This window comes from Polyodon spathula, chromosome 8 (assembly GCF_017654505.1).
Source record: "Polyodon spathula isolate WHYD16114869_AA chromosome 8, ASM1765450v1, whole genome shotgun sequence".
NCBI classification, from domain to species: domain Eukaryota; kingdom Metazoa; phylum Chordata; class Actinopteri; order Acipenseriformes; family Polyodontidae; genus Polyodon; species Polyodon spathula.
In genome coordinates, this window is record NC_054541.1 from 10,910,521 (window position 1) to 10,932,656 (window position 22,136).

Sequence of the window (22,136 nt, forward strand, 5' to 3'; positions counted from 1 at the left end):
TGTCTGCAGAGCCTGGTGGTTTAAAGAACTGCATTTAAAATTATGAGACACAGAATATTTAAACTGTATAAAAACTGCTCAAGTATTCCTTTCGAATGTCTGTGATATGAAAGTCGTATAGATTGGAGGAGGTTCTGCACAGAACTCACAAAAACTTACAATACAGTGATTCTGTTGCTGGCATGCAATTAAAAACCGTTTTCTGCTTGGCAATGTTCTCCGAGCTGTAAGTAATACACGACACTGAAATACGTGTATTGTCTGTTCTCCGTTCTACTATCAAAAAGGGTTTACATAAGTAATTTGCCGCTCGTTCACAGCAGAAGAATATAATTAGGCGGGTTTTTTTTTCATTGTTGTGTACAACGGACACACAAAGAAGCAACCGAATACAAACTAGCTTTTTCTCAAATGGGATTTTTTTTTTTTTTTTTTTTTTTAATAACTCGGTTACAACTAAAAAGGCTGTGGCACATTTCAAATTAAGATGACTCGTATAACTGGGGAGGAAATATGTTTTACTAATACATATAAAACATACACCGTAGATATAATGCAAACTGTATTAACATTATGCAAATTGTTCAAGTTAAATATTTTTTTTACATATTTTTATTAAACGATATGCCGACAGTATATGTAGACTTTTTCAACAACAACAATATTGATTTACAGCAGATATACTAGCAGAACAAAGACTTTTCCTAAAACAACAAGAGAGTTAGAATACTTGAATTAAAAGATACAGTGGTAAATGCATTAAAAAAAACTGCTCATGCAATTCATCTCATAAGTTTAGGCCTTTAAAAAAAATTCACAGAATTGCAATAGAACAGAACTAAAATAGAACAAGAGGCCGCTGTAAACATTGCAACATTAACTTCCACGGGCCTCTACCATAGGAATACCCACCTCATGCCACTTCCAGCATCAAAGCTGAGAACACAAAAAAACACACCATCAGTATTTAATTGCATTCCATTCTGTTTGCTGAGCACTTAAATGCACTTTAGCAAGAAAATAGGCTCCTAAAATAAGGTGGCCTATGAGACAGTGGGATGGAATGAAGTAGACTCCAGCCCTCAGACAGGCTATGTGAACTGTTTAATAGGTTCACAAAGGTAGATGTCTGACATGTGTGTCTGCTGCTCTCATTCCAGCAAATGTAACAAGGTGGATGATGGGCTCAAACACGCAATTGCACTGGAGCAATGCAAATCTTCTAGTTTCCATCCAGCATCTTTAACTCTGCAGTCTCTCCAGGCTCACCTGTGCAAGTTATTGAATTTGTGCCCCAGTCTCTGCCCCTTTCACTAGGTTATTGAAACAATTGAAGCAGAACAGTGCCCCGTTGTGGAGAGTCTGCCACAGAGTCTTCTGAAGTGCACACAGCTCCAAGCTGACTCTGTCTGGACTGAAATGGATGAGTTTCTGTTCATTCAGAAGCTCCTGACAATCTAGTCAAAACTAACAGAAGCAATAAAGAAGCCTTTAATGGAACCAACTGCAAAGTGTTTAAACAGAAAGAAAATCTTTGATTATCTGAAGAAGAAAAACATTGAGTTTCAAGCAGATACTGCAAAGAAAACAGAAAGGTCTATAAACATTGATAATCCCCCCAGAACTAACCTTTGATCCAAATATAGTTCACCCCAACCTGGTTCTTTCTGCTGATCACTTCTGTGAAACAGCCAGTTTTTAACCAGTTCTGTTTTTCCAGGCCTTTCATCAGGAGAACATCGCTGGGAAGTGGAAACTACTGTGGAGTGTCAGTGGGCTTTGGGAGTCTGTTAGGAAGTATTCGTAAGACAGGTTTAGGCAGTGCACTGGAAAGTAATGGAGTCTCTTGGTGTATTTTGCGGAGCAACAAGAAGCTTAGTGCCTCTGATATGGGCAACTGTACTCTTCTTCTTTACTCTCAACCTATCAGAGTTGAAGTGCGTTTGAATTATGATGCAGGAACGCTGGCGTTTCACAGTGTAAGTGGCAGACGGGTCCACCTGCATACTATCACCACAACATTCACAGAGCCAGTGTATCCTTCATTTAGGATTATTTCCTGTAGCCCGTCATCTTGGGTATCTCTGCACAGTTCATCTTTGAACAACTCCCTCAAATAAACTCTTTAAGAAATCGGGGCCTCCAAAGTTCTTATTGTCATGGCCTGACGGAGGTTTAGTTTGTAAAATTTACCGTGTCTTCATTCATGTATGAGTGAGTTTAAATATGAAATTTTTTGTAAGAAAATTTCATAAGGACTGAAGTAGATAAAAAACTTTAAAAAAGATATAAACATCTATATAAACAACTTACGGGTCCTGTGCACCATCTATTTTGTTGTTATAAACACGTTGCTGCCCACTACGTTTCTTGTAATCTTTCGATATTTGTGCGTAAGGGCTCATGCAACACGTCAGAACCACGGACTGTCACGAGTTACACTCAGGCATAACGAAAATACCCAGATAATTGTGCTCGAGATTTGAAGAGTTTCTGGGATTTTTTTTCCTCGTAACGTTGATTACTACAGGCTCAAACGTGTGGCAAAAAATTATTGCAACAATGATGTGAAGTGACAAAGCGCTTAAAGTAAAGTGACCACACTTCACTGTGTCGCGAATTTCATTTCACTTTTCACACACTGAAGCAGCTTTTCGTGGTCTCGTGAGGCACACGCAAGGAAGCAGCGCAATGGCCACGTCTAAACCAGAAAGTCTGTTCCAAGAAGAATTGACTTGTCCGATCTGTTTGCAGCTCTTTTCAGAGCCGGTCGTGCTGCCCTGTGGTCACAACTTCTGTGCTTCTTGTATCGGGGAGGTGATTGAAAGAGAAGCCGAGGAAGGACAGCACACCTGCCCTGAGTGCCGGAGCGAACACAAAGGGAAAGCTGCGCTGCAGAGAAACTTCAAGCTTTGCAACATTGTGGAGGGGTTCAAATCAAGTGAGTGCACCGCAGCTTATCAGGTGCTGTGTGATATGTGCTTAGAGAACGCACTGCCTGCAGTGAAAACATGCCTTAAATGTGAAATCTCACTGTGTGCTCTGCATCTAAAACGACACGGGGAAAAGAAGACTTTTCAAAGCCATTCTCTAGTGGACGCCACGGCAGACCTCAGTGCAAGGAAATGCTCACTGCACGACAAACCCCTGGAGTATTACTGTGTTGATGACAAGTCTTGCATCTGTGTCTCCTGCTGCATTGAAGGTAATCACAAGAGTCATGATGTAAAAAGTTTCAAAACTGCGCATGCTGAACTGAAACTAATACTAGAATCGCAGCTGAAAGAAATAACAGAGAAACTGAATCTGTCTGAGAGCCTCCTGCAGAAGGCAAACGAGAATGAAACTGCAGTTAAAGCTGCAAACGCTGAAATGAAACAGAAAGCCGTGGAGCTGTTAGACAGCCTTGCTGAACTTGTTGCCAATTACAAAGCACACGTGATTGAAACGATTGAAGCAGAACAGCGCCCCGTTGTGGAGAGTCTGCAGCAGAGCATTCGCAGAGTCACAGAGCAGCAGAGTCTTCTGAAGCACACACAGCTCCAAGCTGACTCTGTCTGGACTGAAATGGATGAGTTTCTGTTCATTCAGAAGCTCCTGACAATCTAGTCAAAACTAACAGAAGCAATAAAGAAGCCTTTAATGGAACCAACTGCAAAGTGTTTAAACAGAAAGAAAATCTTTGATTATCTGAAGAAGAAAAACATTGAGTTTCAAGCAGATACTGCAAAGAAAACAGAAAGGTCTATAAACATTGATAATCCCCCCAGAACTAACCTTTGATCCAAATATAGTTCACCCCAACCTGGTTCTTTCTGCTGATCACTTCTGTGAAACAGCCAGTTTTTAACCAGTTCTGTTTTTCCAGGCCTTCTCATCAGGAGAACATCGCTGGGAAGTGGAAACTACTGGGGAGTGTCAGTGGGGTGTGGGGGTCTGTTAGGAAGTATTCGTAACGACAGGTTTAGGCAGTGCACTAGGAAAGTAATGGAGTCTCTTGGTGTATTTTGCAATGGAGCAACAAGAAGCTTAGTGCCTCTGATATGGGCATCTGTACTCTTCAGTGTAAGCCTCAACCTATCAGAGTTGAAGTGCATTTGAATTATGATGCAGGAACGCTGTTGTTTCACAGTGTAAGTGGCAGATGGGTCCACCTACACATGTTTAACACGACATTCACAGAACCAGTGTATCCTGCAGTTTGGATCATCTCTAAAACACCAACAGACTGGATAACTCTGAAGAGCACATTATACACGGAGTGACACATTTCAGCAGCCCACATCTGTTCCAATGCAGATACAAACGTGGTATCCAGTGCATGTGGTTATTGGGGGGTGTAAGGACTATGGGTTTGTAGCCGGACAGCAGTTTAACAAGGTCCTACAGATTAAAACATGGTTGCTTTAGTGCAGTGTTTGTAATGTTTACCAGGTGTTTATAGTGTAATAAACCTATTGAAATGATATTGTATATGAAGCAACTTATACTAAATGCCTCTATAAATAAACAGCATTAAACCAAACTATCTGTTTTTTTTTATTTACTACTTTTAATTTAACTTAATTAGTACTTTGTAAAACCAGTGAATTTATGTCTATGGAAACCATTCTAGAAAGGGTCCATACAAAGTTATCAGTATTCTCTGAAAACACACAAAGCTTGTGTTGAGGGGAGTTGTTCTACAGTTTGAAGTATTCATACCTTACAAACAGTACCATAGGCACCGGAGGTGTCAGTTATGTCAAGAGTTGACATTTACTTTTGGCTGAGAAAGAGGATGCACGCCAGGGTTAAATCACTCAAAAATAACAGGGCATGCTCGCTTAAGTGAAGCGAGGAGGTGGCTCTGTGCCTTACCACAGAATAGGGCTGCTACGAATAAACCGATTCAATTCCCCATTCTATACATTGATAATCGATTCAATAATTCCATTTTTGTAACCTGCATAGTTAATAAGATTATTTAAATTTATCAACTGTAGTATGTTAAACTTGCTTTAGGCTTGTTGCGAATGTGTTTTTTTTTTCCTGACCCTACCAAAGGCGTTATTAACGCTTGCATTCAATTGTTGTGCACAAGCTTTTACTAAACAGCAATGATATTGAAATAATCACGTCCGGGCGGAGGAATGGAGCGAAATGTATGTGGGCAGTACAATCATCGATATTTATTCGAATGATTATATTGTGTGCCCAGTTAATCAATTGCTATTTTGAGGCTTAAGTTACAGCCCTGCCACAGGAAAACAAACCAAAAAAAGAAAACAAATATGATACAACATTGAAGTACAAATGTTTAGGTGCCTCATTACCACCAAATAAGGAAGTCCCAACACAAGTGGCTTTACCAGTCGTGTCAGGACTTCTTGCTTTGGGCGCTAATTACAACTGTGCAACTCCTGGCAGTGGGTGTTGTTTAGGATAGATGGCAAACGGCATGTCCTCCCTTCTCGGGATCCTACAGTGGGTCTTGGTAGACCGACCTAAAGAGCCCACGTGTTCCTCAGGACCCTGATGCATTCAGGTAACTACAATTACCGGTTTCATTTCTTTGAGACGCAGCAGCACAAGTACAGGCATGTGTGTAACGGGTAAGGATCCGCACAAACCATCAACCCCAAACACTGCAAGCGGTTGATTTAACCAACATGCAAGAGAGGCTTGAATGTACTTATATAGAGCTTTTAATCTCATCACTGCAACAGAGTTAAAAATACGCAACAGCAGTGTATCACACAACACAGTCCGCTGAAAGAGCAGCTGTTGAACCTGGAGCCATATGAAAATCAATTAGAAAAAAATATATAGACTTATAGAACAAAAGGAAAGGAACATGAATAAAATTAAGTAAACAGAAAGACAATAAATGTACACACAGACAGGGAAGTCAAAGAAAACTGTCAAAATATGGTATCTGGTGGTCGTATTTTTTTTGTAGTTATATATTATTTTGGTTTACATATTTCCATAGGGAGCAAAGCAGCTGAAGGACACACAGCCTCTCTCCTGCTCCTGAGCCCCTGCAAGGCTGTCCCCTTCACTGCACCATGTCTACACGGACAGACCTGGAACCCAGTGCGCTTGACCCCATCAGCAGAGCTTCCCAGTATCCCTGATTTTATTTTATTTTTTATACCACTTAAATCCCTATTCTGTTTTCAATGGAGGTCTTGCCTATAAGCCATGAAATCAGCCTGATTTGCACCTCTTAACCTCAGTGGAAGCACCAAGCTGTTCCAGCTAAATTAAGATAGCTTACATCACTGCAGCACTAACTGCTCAGTCTAAACTAAAGACACACATTTTAGATGCTTTAGCATGCCAGGAACGAGCTTCTAAATTCTGCAACAAGCCACTGAACCAAAATGCAGGACATGAACACCCTTCCAAATCAAGAGAGAAGCTCAAACAATAATAACAAAACAAGGTAGTCAATTAACCCCACCTATAAAGACACTTAAAAAATAAGTAACGTTTCATAGTAAAGCCCATTATCAACATCCTCTAGAACAGGGCTTCCTAACCCTGGTCCTGGGGACCCCATGTGTCGTCTGGTTTTCATTCCAACTGAGCTCTCAATTACTTAACTGAACCCTTAATTTAACAAATCATTTGCTTAATTAGACCTTTTTACTTGTTTTCAGCTCTTAAACAGTTACAGATTTCAAGTTAGCTATAAAAAAAAAATTAAGTAACTTCAACTAACTTTTTAGGAGCTGAGAACAATTAAAAAGATCTAATTAAGCAAATTGTTAGTTCAATTAAGGGTTCAGTTAAGGAATGAAAACCAGTAGATACATGGGGTCCCCAGGACCAGGGTTGGGAAGCTGTACTCTCAGGGAAGAGACCCTTCCACCCCCTTGGTTTATAGGACAGTTCCGGCTCTTCTAGGAGGGTCGTTGTATTCAGGACAGGATCAGGGCTCGGTTGGGTGCGCCGGGTTTGAGCGCCCGCAAGTACTTCCTGGCCTTCTCGGTCATGAAGAGCTGGTCTTTCGACCGGCCACACACCACAGCCTCCCAGGCCAGAGACATCTGCAAGGCAAAAGGGGGGTTAGAGCAGAAGAGGGAACACGTCCACTTCCATCTATCCTGTGCACTCACTTCTGCTCTGAATGCTTTACCAATAAATCTCACTAAGACTAGAATGAACCTGCTCCCTGGTCAGATCAGTGTGGATTCTGAATGGGCTCAACATGACTGGTGCTCATCAGAAAAAGGTTTTAACATGCGCCCTGGACTTTTCATAAAGATCGACCCGGTCTGCAAGTCGTGATCTTCAAATCTAGCTGCACTGTACCTGTTTTCTAAACTTTTTTTTTTTTTCACCCCATACACCACTATTATATTGCATTGTATTCAAGGCTTGAACTTTTCAGTTTTTATTTTCCAAATTTCTACCTCCCTTTAAATGTTAATTAGTAGTTGTTAAGCTGTCTCTGCATCCTAATAAAGAGAAAACTACCAATTAAAAGACTAAGATTTTTTTTTTTTTTTTGGTTTGCTATAAAAACAATGAGATTTTAAATGATGGACTTGCTATCAGTGTACACTCTACTGGGTATTTTATGCTGAAAAGAAAATCTGTCACGACAGGTAAAAACAAGCGAGATTATTTTGTAATCAACAGCTTTTTCTGAGTTTAATTAGGAAACAGAATTGGCTCAAAATAAGTTTAAAGGGACGTCACATGATCAAAAATAAAACCTGAAACCATCAAGCCTGAATTGTACTGTATTGCGTTGTATTAAATCGTCACCGGTATTGGTGGGGTGGTGCTTGGCTCAGGGTCGCTCTCGCAGGGTGGCAGGACGAAGGCTCGGTCCAGCACGCTGTCCTTCTTCATGGAGGGGGAGAGGCTGGAAGAGGTGTCGAGGGAAGCAGACAGCAGGCTCTCCTCCTGAAACAAACACACACACACAAATCGGACACAAGGGCAGGAAGCTAGTCTTATCACAGCGTGGGAAAACAAATACTAAGCCTGTACATATAACTTCAAAATATACAGTGCTTCTGTGCTACATCATAAATTCAATTCATTTACAGATAGGCCAGTCTACTAACACTAACACTTCTCCTCTGTATAGGACAGATTGCAAAAACACACCAAAGCACTGCAAAGTATATGACCTGGATATAGACCATTTTTAGAAGTGTGTGGGGAGGGTGTTTGAGGGCTGAGTGTACCTGCAGATCTGGTGTGGGGAGGGTGTTTGAGGGCTGAGTGTACCTGCAGATCTGGTGTGGGGAGGGTGTTTGAGGACTGCACCCTGATAGAGCTGCTCTTCTTACTATCCGTCACGTCCAAAGCCAGCGACTTCCGCACCTTCTTCATTGGGGGACGATGCTGATGCGAGAAACCAGAAGGGTTACTATACAGGTTATCATTATCATTGTTAAATATTAATTTTGGTTCTCATGAAAGGTACTGGAATTGCAGCACTCCAGACAGACACAAATCCTCACTGTTAATTTATCCAGAGCCGTGCCTCACAAGCACATGAGTCGATTTCATTTTTGATCTCTCTTAAAACTGTCCTATAAAAGTGACCAATACCAATTGTTCAGTGTTGTGTGGAGTGAAGTGCCACACTCTGCAAAGCAACAACAGTGGCACAGACTGCATCAACAGCTTCTGTTGTCTGATCATGCCAAAGTGAATATAAAACATAACATTTTGTTTCTTAGATTTCTATTGGTTAGTTCATCCATTACTTGGAAACAAACAATCAGAATATGCATCGTTTTGGCAAGAATTGTTCTAGCATTAGTTGTCTAAACAGTATTTCTAGTGCTACGAAGATTCTTTCTAGTGCTGGTTAGTTCATGTGGGCAGATGATGCAGCATGCCCCCCACTCACCCCTTGTTTGCGTTTCTGCTCTTGTGGGCTCTCGTCATCAATCAGGAGCTCAATGCCAGCCTCACTCCGCAGGACCTCCTTCAGGTCCTCCAGGTTGGGGGTTGGGGGCTGACAGACAAACAAAGGCAGCGAAAGAATAAACGTCGATCCAGAAAGGAAAAGGCACACCAGCAAATTACAGAACGTATACATAAAGCAAAACTGATTTTCGTTACAGTATGAAAAAGTTTACCTTGTTATTGCATTTGGGTTTTAAATGCCCTACTGAAGTACCAGTACTAGTTCTCTCATAAGGGGATTCATGTAAACCATTTCATTGTTATCATTACTACACTTTAATGAAACCACCCTTCCAACAAAGTATATAAATACCAGACATTTAATGTCCCTAGATCTTTTTGGTGACATGAAGAGGTACACAATTGGCATCTTACCATTGAGCGAAGGTGTCCGAACTTCTCCATGGCGTTTTTGAAAGGCGTGGGGGTCAGGGGTGTGTTGTCCAGATCAGACTTGTGATTGGGAGTGATGAACCTGCAAAACACAAACAATGCAAAATAAATTCGATCTTGATGCAACTTTTAGCTGGTTGGCCACCCACTAGGGACAGCGCTCCAATCGGCTTGACCAGATCAATACCTTTACTTGCACAGAACTCGGAGGGGGAAGTGCCTCCTTATTCTGCGTGTGCGCATTGGAGGTTTACTCACACAGAGTTCTCTTTCTGCGTCAGCGGGGTCTTGTCACGTTGCAGTGGGGTGGTCACGACCGCCTTTTGGCTGCAGACAGGGGTGGAGGTGAGGGAAGGGTTCTCCAGGTCCAGGGTGTCCTGCTTGGTCCACATGTTTAGAAACTACAGACAAACAGAGTCTGATCAATGGACAAAGCAGCAGAATTCATGGGAGAGTTCCGCAGGATTGTTAGTGGTCTCCAATGACCAGGGAGTTACCTGCGAGGGGGAGAAGGGAAGAGTCTTGACAGGTGTGCTCTTGGGGGTCATTGTGTTGACCGAGTCGCCGAGGTCCCCGATGCCAGGGGACTGGGTGATGCAGCGGCGCCGATGCCTGGCAAGGATGGTGGGAGGTGTGCTGGCCATGGCCGAGCGTGGGGAGATAGGAATCAGCTCTCCCCGGTTCCCTCGGCTCAGCTCATGCAGCGCGTTCCCCTCCAGGCGGAACTGACTGCGCACATCAGCGGGGGCTGGGCCCTCCTCCACCAGCTCCTCCGGGAGGTCAAAGGTTGACAGGTCACACCAACCCTCCAGATCCTGGAAGAACAGAACGTCATTATAAAGTATGCGCTACAGTAACCTCTTGTTCCCACCCAGATATTTTCCCTGTGCATTATGTTCTGAAGGCTCACAAACATAAAATTTTCCTTATCCTTGTAAAATACACCCAATATCACATTTCTAAATCATAGAAGTCATCTAAATTAGTTACACTTGTAATGCAAACTGTCCATAACATATGAAGGGCACAGTTTATACCTCCAGCTCTTAATGAAATATCTACCTGGCTTGCATTAAAAAATTAGTTTAACTCTAAGCTTGCTTCGTAGGTTATCCCCAGTGGTAAGCCTCAATGAATCATTGAACCGTACCAGCTAGTTTCAGTGTAAAAGTCCTCTATCCAGTGCCTCCTGTGTTCTCCCAAGCAGTGATAAACATGGGCTCAGCAGAGGCACTTCAAGCTGGCTAAGAATGTACTGCATTACATTCTTCATGTAGAGAAGACATGCAGCCTGCAAAGCAAAGTGGAAATGTCTTTGCTTAAAGCACAAAGTTCCACATTATGATGGTTTATCCACAATATAATCACCTGCTACACCCTGCTCTGTCCTTTAAAGCATCTGGAGATGCTTCAGTATGTAAAACTAATTCCTTTGATTATTAACTGAAGCAAGGAGTACAGGATCTGAACAAGTAATCATGAAGGAAGCTGGTCAAGAAAGGGTAAAGAATTAAGTTAATAAAATGTCTTGTGTGCTGTAGTACAGCGAGGCTCTTGCTCGTTTCAAAGAAGACACTCCAGATTTGCCGGGGGGGATTAAATTCTTGTGATGTCGTGTTTATTTCTACTTACCTACTTAACTATCCCATTAGATGTTTCACTGTTAGCTGTTGCCAATTAAAACACAAGCCAACACATTGTGAAAAGTCCTGAACCATGACAATCAACCAAGTGAACAGCTCAGAACTGTGTCTGAGGTACAGACAGAACGATTCCTGAGCATTCCTTGAAGTGTGGGGTGTCTTTTGATAGAACTACTTCAAGTCTGCCTGGAGAAGCAACAGGCCTTTGCCCCCCCCCCCCCCCCATCGTGTAACTGTGCACCCTGTTCACAAAGCTTTAACTCACAAACTCCAGTCCCCCCCCCTTCCCCCCCCCCTCCGCCCCAACATTTATTAAAATACGTTAATTTTAATAATTTTGTTCTTTAAAGTAAATAACTCGAGTTATAGGTTTTATTCTTTTTGTTCATAGTTAAAGCATTGTGAAAGGGGCTAATGACAAGGCAAGAACCCCTGTGGCAAAACCTGCCCCACGCACCACCAAATATGGGTATAAAATAAACACAGTGAGAGTTAGTTTAAAAACAGCAGCATTTTATTTATTTCCTTTACCACCAGATTACAACATGGCTGGGAGAAAATAAAATGCACTCATGTGACAAGCAGATATGATTGAAAAGGTCAGTGAATAAAAACCTTACTAGAGAACAACCCAAGTGCTCAGCAACCCTTACAGTCAGAGTTATATATATATATTATATATAGATATATGCACACAAGGAGGGACCACAAAATAAAAAAGGGACTCTGGTCTTGGCAAGCAGAGGGGCAGAATACTGCCTTCATCTACTGTTCAATTTGACACAACTTAGTCTTGGAAAGCTGCAAACGTTAGATCATAGAAAGATCACTTTATAGAGGACAGATTGCTCTATTTTCTCCAGCATGTTTCTGTCTAAACCTCATCATAATTCTGGGGGTGCAGGAAGTATCAAGCTCGGTTCTACACTTTGTGGAGAGCTTAGAAATACTGAGATGCCCAGCTTTTTAATTCTCTACTGTGAAGGCTTCCCCTGTGTGCATGGAGGTTAGTCTTCAGGGTGAAAGCAGCAAGACTTGAATACAGTAACAACATCATTAAGTTTCTGTATCTGATGCTTACTCATGCCATGTTAGGAACATCCTGAACTCATCATGTTACTGTTTCAAGGGCACCGGTGTGATGTCAAATTCACTTAAATGTTTGCTTTACGTTAACAGATCTAAAATCGAAGCGTCTTGACATTTATACCCAACAACTAATGGAAGTAACAGGAAACCGCAGCCAATCAGAAAGGCTCATGTATACTGTTTTATTTTAAAAATATAAAAAAGTATTTACTTCAATATGCATTTAACAGTATGGCTGCCATTCCAGAGTTAAACAGCACAGGCTTACAATGCTGAAAAAAACAGACAGCATCTTCCAGACTTATCGCTTGGAAGTGAAACAAATACTGCCTTCAAGTCCTACAAAGAATATCATTTACCAGTAATAGAGTTCATATAGTTAAATGTGCAAATCGAGATTACTGTACTCTAGTTAAGACGAAATTGCAATTTGCGTATTATCACCAAACTGCCTATTTACAAGCTTCTTTAACATACTTTCATGATTCAATTCATTACACAAAGTAAATCAGCATGATTAGAATAATCTATATTACCCGTGTTCATACTGCCCCAATACTGGCATTATCATACTTTGCCACCAGCTGCAGCATATTGGGTTCCCAAACAAGCCTCTATAGACAATATTTGCAAGCGATACAATGTGTTGCCTACTAGATCATTTTCTGTGTGTGTATATGCAACAGAAGTTTCATTCTAAAAGGAAAGTTAAATTCATGACATTGAAAATACAACGCTGTCTACAAACTATGGGCAAGCTTTGCAAAAGAAGCTTCGTTTTAAGAACAAAGGAACGTAGACGGCAGAGGAAACCATTTGGATCCACTTTACTGAAACCTGGGGTATTTGAGCAGCTTTGACATCACAACACCCTTCCATTGCCAGAAGAAGCTTGACCAGCGGGAGCAACAAATACTATACATTGTATCAAAAATACTGTTCTTCACAGCAAAGGAAGCAAACATTCACGGCTAAATGTTTATTTTTTAAGCAGGAATAGCTATAACACATGGAGTAATGTATTGTTAATTTCCTAATTGTGCATCCAACTTTACTATAAACCACGGTCACAAACAACTAGAGGATTAATGTTTCCTGTAAGGACAGTCCCTGTATTACTGTTCTCTTGATTTGTGTTAAACAGAAGAATACATCTCCGTTTGTATTCAGTTTTCAATACTTTTCAAATAATGGCCAAGTGTATAATAGTCTTGCATATGCATTAGTGGGACTCAAAGTCATCCCATTCAGGCAATCAAAACCACCGATTCACATACATCTTGAAAAAGAAGCGTCTTCTTGTGAATAGAAAACAACTAAACCAAAACCTGTCAGGCACATACCATTTCCAAGGCATGAGCAAAATTCATATGCTTGAAATTACTAAAAACAGAGGATGTGCTGTTACTTCAACAAAAGAGGGTTAGTAGTAATTTAACATGTAGTTGACCCTGTATCTTTTAGTTTGAGGTTCATAACTAAGTGCTCAATCCTATACCATAAAAAGACAGGGTCACCGGTACATATTAACTTATAAAACAGAATAGCTAAATATTTAAGCGCAGCAGTAGACATTTCTCAATAATGGGGGGGGGGGTGGAGGATGGTTCTTCACTCGGGCTACTTGTAGTCTCCAGCCTTAACAGTCTGCCTAAAAAGAAGGAGCCTCTCAGTAGTGTGGGGTGGCAGTTTGCTCCTTCTCGCCCGCACAATACACCCGGCAATTGGAAAGAGGCGCTCAAAGCCTCCTGAGGTGGCAGGCACAGACAGAAGCTTCCTGGCGATGCTCTGGAGCTGTGGGAACCGAGTAGCTTCCTTCCAGTAGGCCTGCGCTGAGGCATCTCCGTCCAGCAGGCCCTCCGTTAAATACATGTCCACCTCAGACAGCTTGACCGACTTGGTGGCAGGCTGGAAGAAGCTGAAGATCTTCTTGCGCTTGAGGTTGCTGGTAGAAGTGTTGGACGTATCTGGGTCTTCCATGGCCTCCTCCTGGCTGTCTTCTTGCTTCAGCCCCCCTTCCTCCGTGGACCCCCTGAAGCCCAGGTCTCCCATAGCAGACTCCACCACCGACCTGGCCTGGAACTTGGAGGGTGCAGCCAAGAAGGCGTGGTCTGCTTCCCGTTTGGTCTCCTCAAAGGGCTGCAACTTGATCCGTGGGTCCAGGACAGTGGCCAGGATCAGGTCCCTTTGCAGGATGAACGGCTGGAACTTGGCATGCAAGCCAGTGCGCAGAGCCTTGCAGAAATGAGAGTAGTTGGTGGATCTGGTCTCCAGTGTCTTATCCAGCCCAATGAGGGAAGGGAAAATGAGGGAGAACGTGACGCCCTCAGCCTGCAGCACCTGGGTGGCTTCCTCAAAGGGCTCCAGCAGGCCAATGATGTCTAGGACTTGCTCTCTCTTGGCCCGGACCGGCGGTGGCGAGCTGGAGGAGTCTTTTGCCTCAATGCGAGCCTGGGCCAGCAAGGTCATTACCGCCCCCCACACAGACTCCATTGCCATCTTGCGAATGGACATGAAGGTGGAGTTCCAGCGGTGGTTGTGGCCGTGAGGCGAGACAAGGGTGACGCCGCACTCCTTGGTCAGCACCTCTGTCCAGTAGGCACTTCGGCGGAAGAAGGCCACCACGTTGTGGATCTGGGACAGAACGCTCTCCACCACCCGCGAGGTCTTCAGGGCCTCCTTGATGACCAGCTGCAGGGAGTGCGCAATGCAGCCCACTCGCGTCCCAAACTGGATGTCTGCAAACTCCTCGTCTTCCGTGGGGAAGAAGTCAGCCAGGAAGCTCAAGACCTCCTCCTCATCCACGTCTTTATTCTGAGTTGAGGTTGCCATGCGGTAGTCGCAGAACAAGTCGTAGGTAGCAATGGTGCTTTTGGCCTCTCCGGTAACCACATAGCCCACGTTGTGAGGGAACAGGCCATAGCTCAGCAGCACTGCCTCCAGCTCCCTCGCCAGCGCTGCAGTGGTGTTTTTCCGGCTGATGTGGCGGAAAGCCACGGTGGGCCGACGGATATTCCACTCGTCGTCAAAGTAGTGGAGCTGCACGCCAATCATGTGGTCACCGTGGCGGCTGGACCACAGGTCCAGCGTGGTGTGGATGATGCCGTCAGCTCCTCCAGTGACGATGCAGCTCTTTAGGTCCTTGATCAAGTTGGGTTTGATGCCCTTCTCCACCTCATCATACAGCTTGAGCCCGACAGTGCGCTGCGACAGGCGGGGGTAGCGAGGCTCCACCACCGTCATGAAGTTACGGAAGCCGGCCCCTTCCACAAAACTGAGCGGCAGCATGTCCTCTGCGATCATACGCAAGATGGCCTCCGTAATGGACTTCTGCCTGGACTGGTGGCTGGTGCCCAAGGGGACGATCACTTCATGGGCTTTCGGAGGAGGGGAATGGGGTGGGGGAGTAACAGACTTCCTTGCGTTCTCCTGGTGCTCCTTTTTGATTTTTATTTTCAGTTTTTGTTCCACTAAAACTCTTGTGTGCCTCGTCTATAAGGAAAGAAAACATGAAAAAAAAAAAGTCTTATTCTATTGAGAACATTGTCAGCAATGGTTATCGTTCAATAAAAGATTATCACAACAAAGCAACAAACACTGCTGCTAGTCCAATTTAAGTAGACTGTAGACACGAGATAAGCTGGATGGGAGGAACATATTTTTTTAAAATAAATGGCTCAAACAAAACTTCAGCAGCTCCTGAAGCAATTCAAATTGTGCTGGTAAGCAGCAGGGCAGTCCCACAACCCTTGAATAGACAGGGCTGGCTATGAATATTGAACTACCTTTCATTCCTCAAGTTAACACCAAAATACATCATACGCAAAACGTTGCAATCCAAAGTACTAACAAATATACATTACTCTATATTGCATGTCTATTTCTCTTACATCATTCAAAAATGCAAATGCATCAAACAAATTGATTCTGCTTCACCAATGTTCAGCTCTATCTAACGATGCGTCTTGCTTAAAAAACAAAACTACAGTTTTAAACACATCTTCACAACGGCAGCTGTTTGCAGGTTCTCCAGTCAGTAATAAAACATGCTTGGGGCAGGTCTAACCTTGATGTGCCGATGGAAGTTGGAGGTGATGCCTGCTTTCGAGTGGACTTGGAAACGGCAGAGCTTGCAAGCCATTGTGATTGTGCCGCCTTCGTGATGTTTCAAGTCTTTAAAAAAGGGTTTCAGCGAATCCGGAAGCTTCAGATCTTTCTCAGCGCTCCCATTATTTGCATCCAGTTTGGGGCGAGGAGAAGACTGTAATTTAAGTGATTACAAGTTGCAAGACAGAGTATTGAAACCATCCCCACCAGCACCCCCATCGCCACAGCGATGAGGGTGTGGTGCATTGTAAAAATAGAAAAAAGGAACTCGCTCACCCACACACACAAAGACACAAACAAGTAGTTGTACACGCAAAACAGCTGCAGCAGTTGCCTACTTTTTGTCGTAAGTGTTTAGTTTTATTCACGCTTGAGAACAATGTAAGGATTCAACCCTCTGGTTCAAACCAGAAAGTTACAGCAGTCGCCAATTAGCGAATATGGTGTTCCTGGGCAAGCTTGGCTCTTGTTGGTAAAGACACGCAGAAAGCAATCTAACAGGGTGTTTTAAAGGGATGACTGCCTGTGCACATTTTCTTTTGTGCCTCCATTAGTCCCTTAGAAGAAAAAAATCCTTTAATTGAGATTCACCCACTGGATCTTTTTAAGATGAGCACCTATCTGTTGTATAAATTCAAAATTGCTCTATTACTAAGACAGCACTACATTCAATCAGAAAAGTCTGCCCTTTAAAATAAAAACAAACTCTCATATGCCCAGACTCTCCCAGTCACTCGTTAATGGATTTATAGACATGAATGGCTGGTTTTGCAGATCTTCAATAGTGCTAATCCTGGATAACCTTAAATCCCATTAGGTAATCCAAGACTAGTGTTGATCTGGGTCTTTGAAACCAGATGTTTCACCATTTTACGGCAACGGTCGATTGTGTTCGCATTCCCTCATCCACACCCAGACACACTCTCTCTTGCAAAATAAAATATTTCTATGCAATGCAGTTTCACCACCACTCCCCTCCCAGAGACTCCCCTGGAACCCACCCTGCCCTGCTCAGTGTGGCCTGCAGTGAGACTCACCCCCTCAATGAGCTCCAGCGCCTCTTTGAAGGCGGGGCCGGGTGTGGGAGACAGGAAGCCGGAACTGTCCACAACCCAGCGACTGGGGCAGGGGTCCCCCGAAGCATCGGGCTCTGACTTAGGGGTCAGCAGTCCGGCAGTCTGGGGCGGGGGTGTCTTGGGTATTACCCCCTGTTCGGCTGCACCTTTCTTATTAGAAGTAGAGGCCGGGGCTTCCCACTCATCAGGGGAGTCATCCTACAGTCACACACACATACACACACACACAGACAAGTTAAGATGTCTGAGAGATAGAGCTGCAGTAATGTGTGTTTGGAGTGCAGGGAAAAGGGGGCAGAACTACCAGAAAGACAACATTATGAGAGGTAATATACATGTCTATCTACATAAAACCCTTGCAAAATCCTAAGGTACCTATGTAAAAAAAAATAATAATAAAATGCATGTATAAAAAGTTCAGATTTTGCAAACCAAGAATGAGAAAGTAAACAAATATATACTTGAGATGCAAGATTGTAGATAGAAGTGCAGTGCGCAGAGATGAAGAGGTTTATAGGATTAAAACACAGCAGATTCCTTGCTCACCTGGTTTGCATCGCGATTATCCTGATCTGGTTCCAGCTTCACATCACAATGATTCGCCATCTGAAAGTGAAAGCATGGGCTTGGTTATTGACCTTAACACATACTGAGAAATAACACGGACATGAAAAGCCAAATAAGAGATTTTACAAAGTGTACATGTCCTTGTTGTGTGAAATTTAATTACTTTAAATTTAAAAGGAAGTTGATGTGGAAGTAAATAAGACAATTACTTCACAGAGTAATTTTAAAAGGTCCTTTATTATTTCACACACACACACACGCAGTTACATACACAGATGCTATACTGCGAATAACGATATCCCTAACGGGACACAACCCAACAAGGTTACATACAAAGATTATATTAATCACAGATCAATACAATCCATGAGACGCAACTGAACTAATTCTTACCCTTCCAAGCGGATCGGGAGAGCCCTTCGACCCTGGTAAGAGAAAGCAGCTGTCTCCAAGAAATTACCGAACAGGACTGCGTGCTAATCCTCACGACTGACTCTCATCAGAGCAGAGGAGAACCCCGTCCTTTATAACTTACCAAGTTAGACTTTTGCATGCGAGAGAGTAATTGGCCAGATCACTCCCTCGAGGCTCGGCCATCTGAATAAACTATTCCTTTCCCTAGAACATTCTAACCAAAACAAGTTATATAAACGTGACAAAAAAAAGTTATATAAGATATGGGGTTATTATAGGGCAAGGGCAAAGATGAACTCGAACGCATTTCTAGAACTTTCTAGAACACACTTTTTTTTATTACAGTCCTCAACACACTTTTTGTATATATTTGTTATCTTCTGGCTAGGCAGTGACTGGGAATTGAATAACATTCCTAAACGAAAGACCATGCCATACAATGAGCTGAAACAAAGCATGGGTGAACGCTACTGTCATTATGCATTCACACAATAGTCACCTTGTCATCCCCGTGAAATGTAGTGACCTCCCCTTCCTCTAATTGGGCCAGCTGGCTGAGAGGCACATCGTCCTCACTCGAGTAGACGCCCATCTCCACCTTGCGCTTGATTGTCGAGTTCCAGTGGTTCTTAACTGCATTGTCTGTCCTGTTGAAGCAGGGCACAAAGACAAGGTTTCAGAATTCCTTTCACAAAACTCAAGGGTAAAGAAATTCAAACACACTTTTAAAATGTCAAGATTCCAGGCATACTGCATCCTGAATCTGACTTGCGATTAAAAAATAAATTAATTAATTGAATTTCACACGTGGTAGATTAATTAAATCTAAACATATATACACATATATACATATATCTTTAAAAAATAAAACATTTAAAAGCCATTGGCCAATCAATCCAGCTCCAGAATAAGCCAGTGCAAACAAATTTGTTTAAAACAAACTTGAGCTGGATTAAACAGCTACGACGCTTAGCACAGAGGTAGCCAAATTGCCACCAAGCCAAGTGTCTTGATAATGTGTTCCCTCGGAGAGTGCAACGAGGTTCACCTTCCCGGCAGCAGCTTAGAGATCTCTGCCCAGCGGTTGCCCAGCACGCGGTGTGCCTGGTAGATGATGCGGTCCTCTTCGGCAGTCCAGGAGGACTTCTTCACCTCAGGGTTCAGGTGGTTGTGCCAACGCTCCCGGCACTGCTTGCCAAGACGGCCCTTCAGATGCTTGGCGATCGTCGCCCACTGCTTGGTTCCATAGCAATTCACCAGCTCTATCACCTGAAGTGATAACAAGAAAGAAAAATAAATGTCATTTGTGGATTCGAAAATTTGGACAGCCTGAAAACTGGGTCGGGATTTATAATTTAACTGAATAAATTCGCACTAAAGACTTAGAACCTCTAACTGAGCTGGATATAAATCAATCTGTTCCCAATAGGCAAAGCTTAAATCAGTGATTGAGAAATCCCAGAGCCTCCACTCTCCCCTCCTTTCCCCAGACTTACCTGCTCATCCTCCTCCTTGGTCCAGGGCCCCTTGATCAGGTCAGGATTGAGCACTTTCAGCCACCTGTGCTGACACTGTTGCTCTGTTCGGTTCTGAACAATATAGCGCTATGTTAGAATCCATTAAATGACATTCTTAAACGTTGGCATACTTACAACCACACCTTCAGGAACATCGTGAGAAGCCTGTAAGTAAACTACTTTTTTTATTGAATACAATACGTATTAAGTAATAAACATCCCAGTTGTAAATATAAAATGAGACCACTCAGTATCAAGAAAAAGCAGAACACCACGTCTTACACCTGCTGTATGTAAATAAAGGTTTGGCAGAAAACAGGAACCTCCAAATATCCCCCCCATTCTGCTCCTCTCAATGGTGCTACAGAATGTCCAAACTAGGTTTCAACACAACTGGACAGATATATCTAGATATTTGCAAGAGCAATGCATACAGATGGGTGGGCTCTATCCTGGTGAAAAAGGATATGCACCCCAGGCTAGGGAATGCCAGTTCATCTCGATTCCTTGTTTTCAGTTTGGTTGCAGAGCCTTACCGTCAAAAAGCTGGCGATCCTCTTCCAGTCTCCTTGTCCAAAGTTCTGAACCAAACCTCTTAGACTCTCATCCTGGAAAGACAGAGAAAAAAAAAAAAAAAAACTCTGGCAATTAGACATTGTGCAATTTTAGCAGATGTCTTAAAACAAGCTGCTTTTACTGACATATACTACTGGAAGACACTAGGGATGGGCGTGTGTAATCGTTCATACGGATACTCCATTCAAGGGGCACGTTGATTTAAAGTAGTCGTTTAGTAAATTAAGTCTATTTGATTTTTAAAATATACAGAAATGCCCATCCCTAGTAGAGACACACACACACACACCTCCTCCTGTGTCCATTTCACTTTGACCTTGCCGCTGTCTGGGACGTCCGAGTCCGTGTCCTGGTACTGAGTCTCCTCGCCCTCCTCACTGCAACAACATCAAAAGAGGGGGTCAGGACACATCTCAGAGGGGTGATAAGAACCCCAGTCCCAGGCGCTTGACCTTGTCATCTCATGCAGTAAAAGCCACTGCCTACAGTTAGTTTCCTAAAACTTAGTTTCAATCTGATGCAAGTGCAGAAGGATTGCATCTTTACCATTCTTTAGGGAAACAGCAAGGACGAATCGTTTGACGCCCTCTTTTAAACCGCACTGCTCTCTTGTGCATTCTCCATAAGCCTTTCTGGAAGAACAGCAAACAATGCCTATCACCTACTGTCGAGGCCTTTTTGCCAGTCTTAAGGCAATCTGGGGCTACTGTCTGCAGAGCCTGGTGGTTTAAAGAACTGCATTTAAAATTATGAGACACAGAATATTTAAACTGTATAAAAACTGCTCAAGTATTCCTTTCGAATGTCTGTGATATGAAAGTCGTATAGATTGGAGGAGGTTCTGCACAGAACTCACAAAAACTTACAATACAGTGATTCTGTTGCTGGCATGCAATTAAAAACCGTTTTCTGCTTGGCAATGTTCTCCGAGCTGTAAGTAATACACGACACTGAAATACGTGTATTGTCTGTTCTCCGTTCTACTATCAAAAAGGGTTTACATAAGTAATTTGCCGCTCGTTCACAGCAGAAGAATATAATTAGGCGGTTTTTTTTTTCATTGTTGTGTACAACTGACACACAAAGAAGCAACCGAATACAAACTAGCTTTTTCTCAAATGGGATTTTTTTTTTTTTTTTTTTTTTTAATAACTCGGTTACAACTAAAAAGGCTGTGGCACATTTCAAATTAAGATGACTCGTATAACTGGGGAGGAAATATGTTTTACTAATACATATAAAACATACACCGTAGATATAATGCAAACTGTATTAACATTATGCAAATTGTTCAAGTTAAATATTTTTTTTACATATTTTTATTAAACGATATGCCGACAGTATATGTAGACTTTTTCAACAACAACAATATTGATTTACAGCAGATATACTAGCAGAACAAAGACTTTTCCTAAAACAACAAGAGAGTTAGAATACTTGAATTAAAAGATACAGTGGTAAATGCATTAAAAAAAACTGCTCATGCAATTCATCTCATAAGTTTAGGCCTTTAAAAAAAATTCACAGAATTGCAAACACTCTGACATAATGAACCCCCGGGTTTCTTACCCGCGCGGCCACCAGGACATTTCCTCCTCGCTGCCTTCCGAGTGTCCAAACAAACCCCAAACAGCAATCGTGCAGCAAGCGCAGCCTCCCAGTGCATAAAGATTTCAATTAGCTCCTTTTCACTTTATACTAATAAAAAAGGTGTTTTGCTTTTTTTTCTGCAACCAGTCTGCTTTTTTTTATTTATTTCTTTATTTTTCTTAACTACAGTTCCTATCTCGCGCCGAGCGTACACACAGCTTTCCCTGGAGTTACGCGTTAGC

The 22,136-nt window shown here is 42.7% G+C and overlaps 2 protein-coding genes across 6 annotated transcripts; one reads left to right on the plus strand and one right to left on the minus strand.

Annotated features, from left to right (window-relative positions):
* The first annotated feature begins 2,680 nt into the window (after window positions 1–2,680).
* On the plus strand, window positions 2,681–3,609 carry LOC121320187 (E3 ubiquitin/ISG15 ligase TRIM25-like). Its single transcript, XM_041258440.1, has one exon. The coding sequence runs from the start codon at window positions 2,692–2,694 to the stop codon at window positions 3,607–3,609; it is 918 nt and encodes a 305-aa protein (XP_041114374.1). The 5' UTR covers window positions 2,681–2,691.
* Window positions 3,610–6,789: 3,180 nt separating this feature from the next.
* Window positions 6,790–22,136, minus strand: mybl2b (v-myb avian myeloblastosis viral oncogene homolog-like 2b). Of its 5 annotated transcripts, XM_041256732.1 has the most exons (15): window positions 21,874–22,136; window positions 20,594–20,681; window positions 20,265–20,336; window positions 19,708–19,800; window positions 19,260–19,480; window positions 18,711–18,858; window positions 17,777–17,836; window positions 17,192–17,428; window positions 9,813–10,130; window positions 9,574–9,716; window positions 9,298–9,397; window positions 8,864–8,971; window positions 8,233–8,349; window positions 7,762–7,902; window positions 6,790–7,037 (listed from the first exon to the last, which is right to left on the minus strand). In XM_041256732.1, exons 1-15 carry the CDS (start codon window positions 21,891–21,893, stop codon window positions 6,909–6,911), a joined length of 1,995 nt encoding a protein of 664 aa, XP_041112666.1. In that variant the 5' UTR covers window positions 21,894–22,136; the 3' UTR covers window positions 6,790–6,908. The 5 variants fall into 5 exon arrangements, with proteins under 5 accessions (XP_041112666.1, XP_041112667.1, XP_041112663.1 ...); XM_041256733.1 differs by lacking the exon at window positions 17,192–17,428; XM_041256729.1 differs by lacking the exons at window positions 6,790–7,037; window positions 7,762–7,902; window positions 8,233–8,349; ... (2 more) ...; window positions 9,574–9,716; window positions 9,813–10,130 and adding exons at window positions 11,495–15,539; window positions 16,114–16,308.

Coding starts and splice junctions, on each gene's coding strand:
- LOC121320187 (XM_041258440.1), top strand. CDS start 2,692: ATGGCCACGTCTAAACCAGAAAGTCTGTTCCAAGAAGAATTGACTTGT.
- mybl2b (XM_041256729.1), bottom strand. CDS start 21,893: ATGTCCTGGTGGCCGCGCGG. Junction 17,837..18,710: donor CATTTCACGGGGATGACAAG/GTGACTATTGTG, acceptor TTTCACTTTCAG/ATGGCGAATCATTGTGATGT. Junction 17,429..17,776: donor ATAATCGCGATGCAAACCAG/GTGAGCAAGGAA, acceptor GTGTGACTGTAG/GATGACTCCCCTGATGAGTG.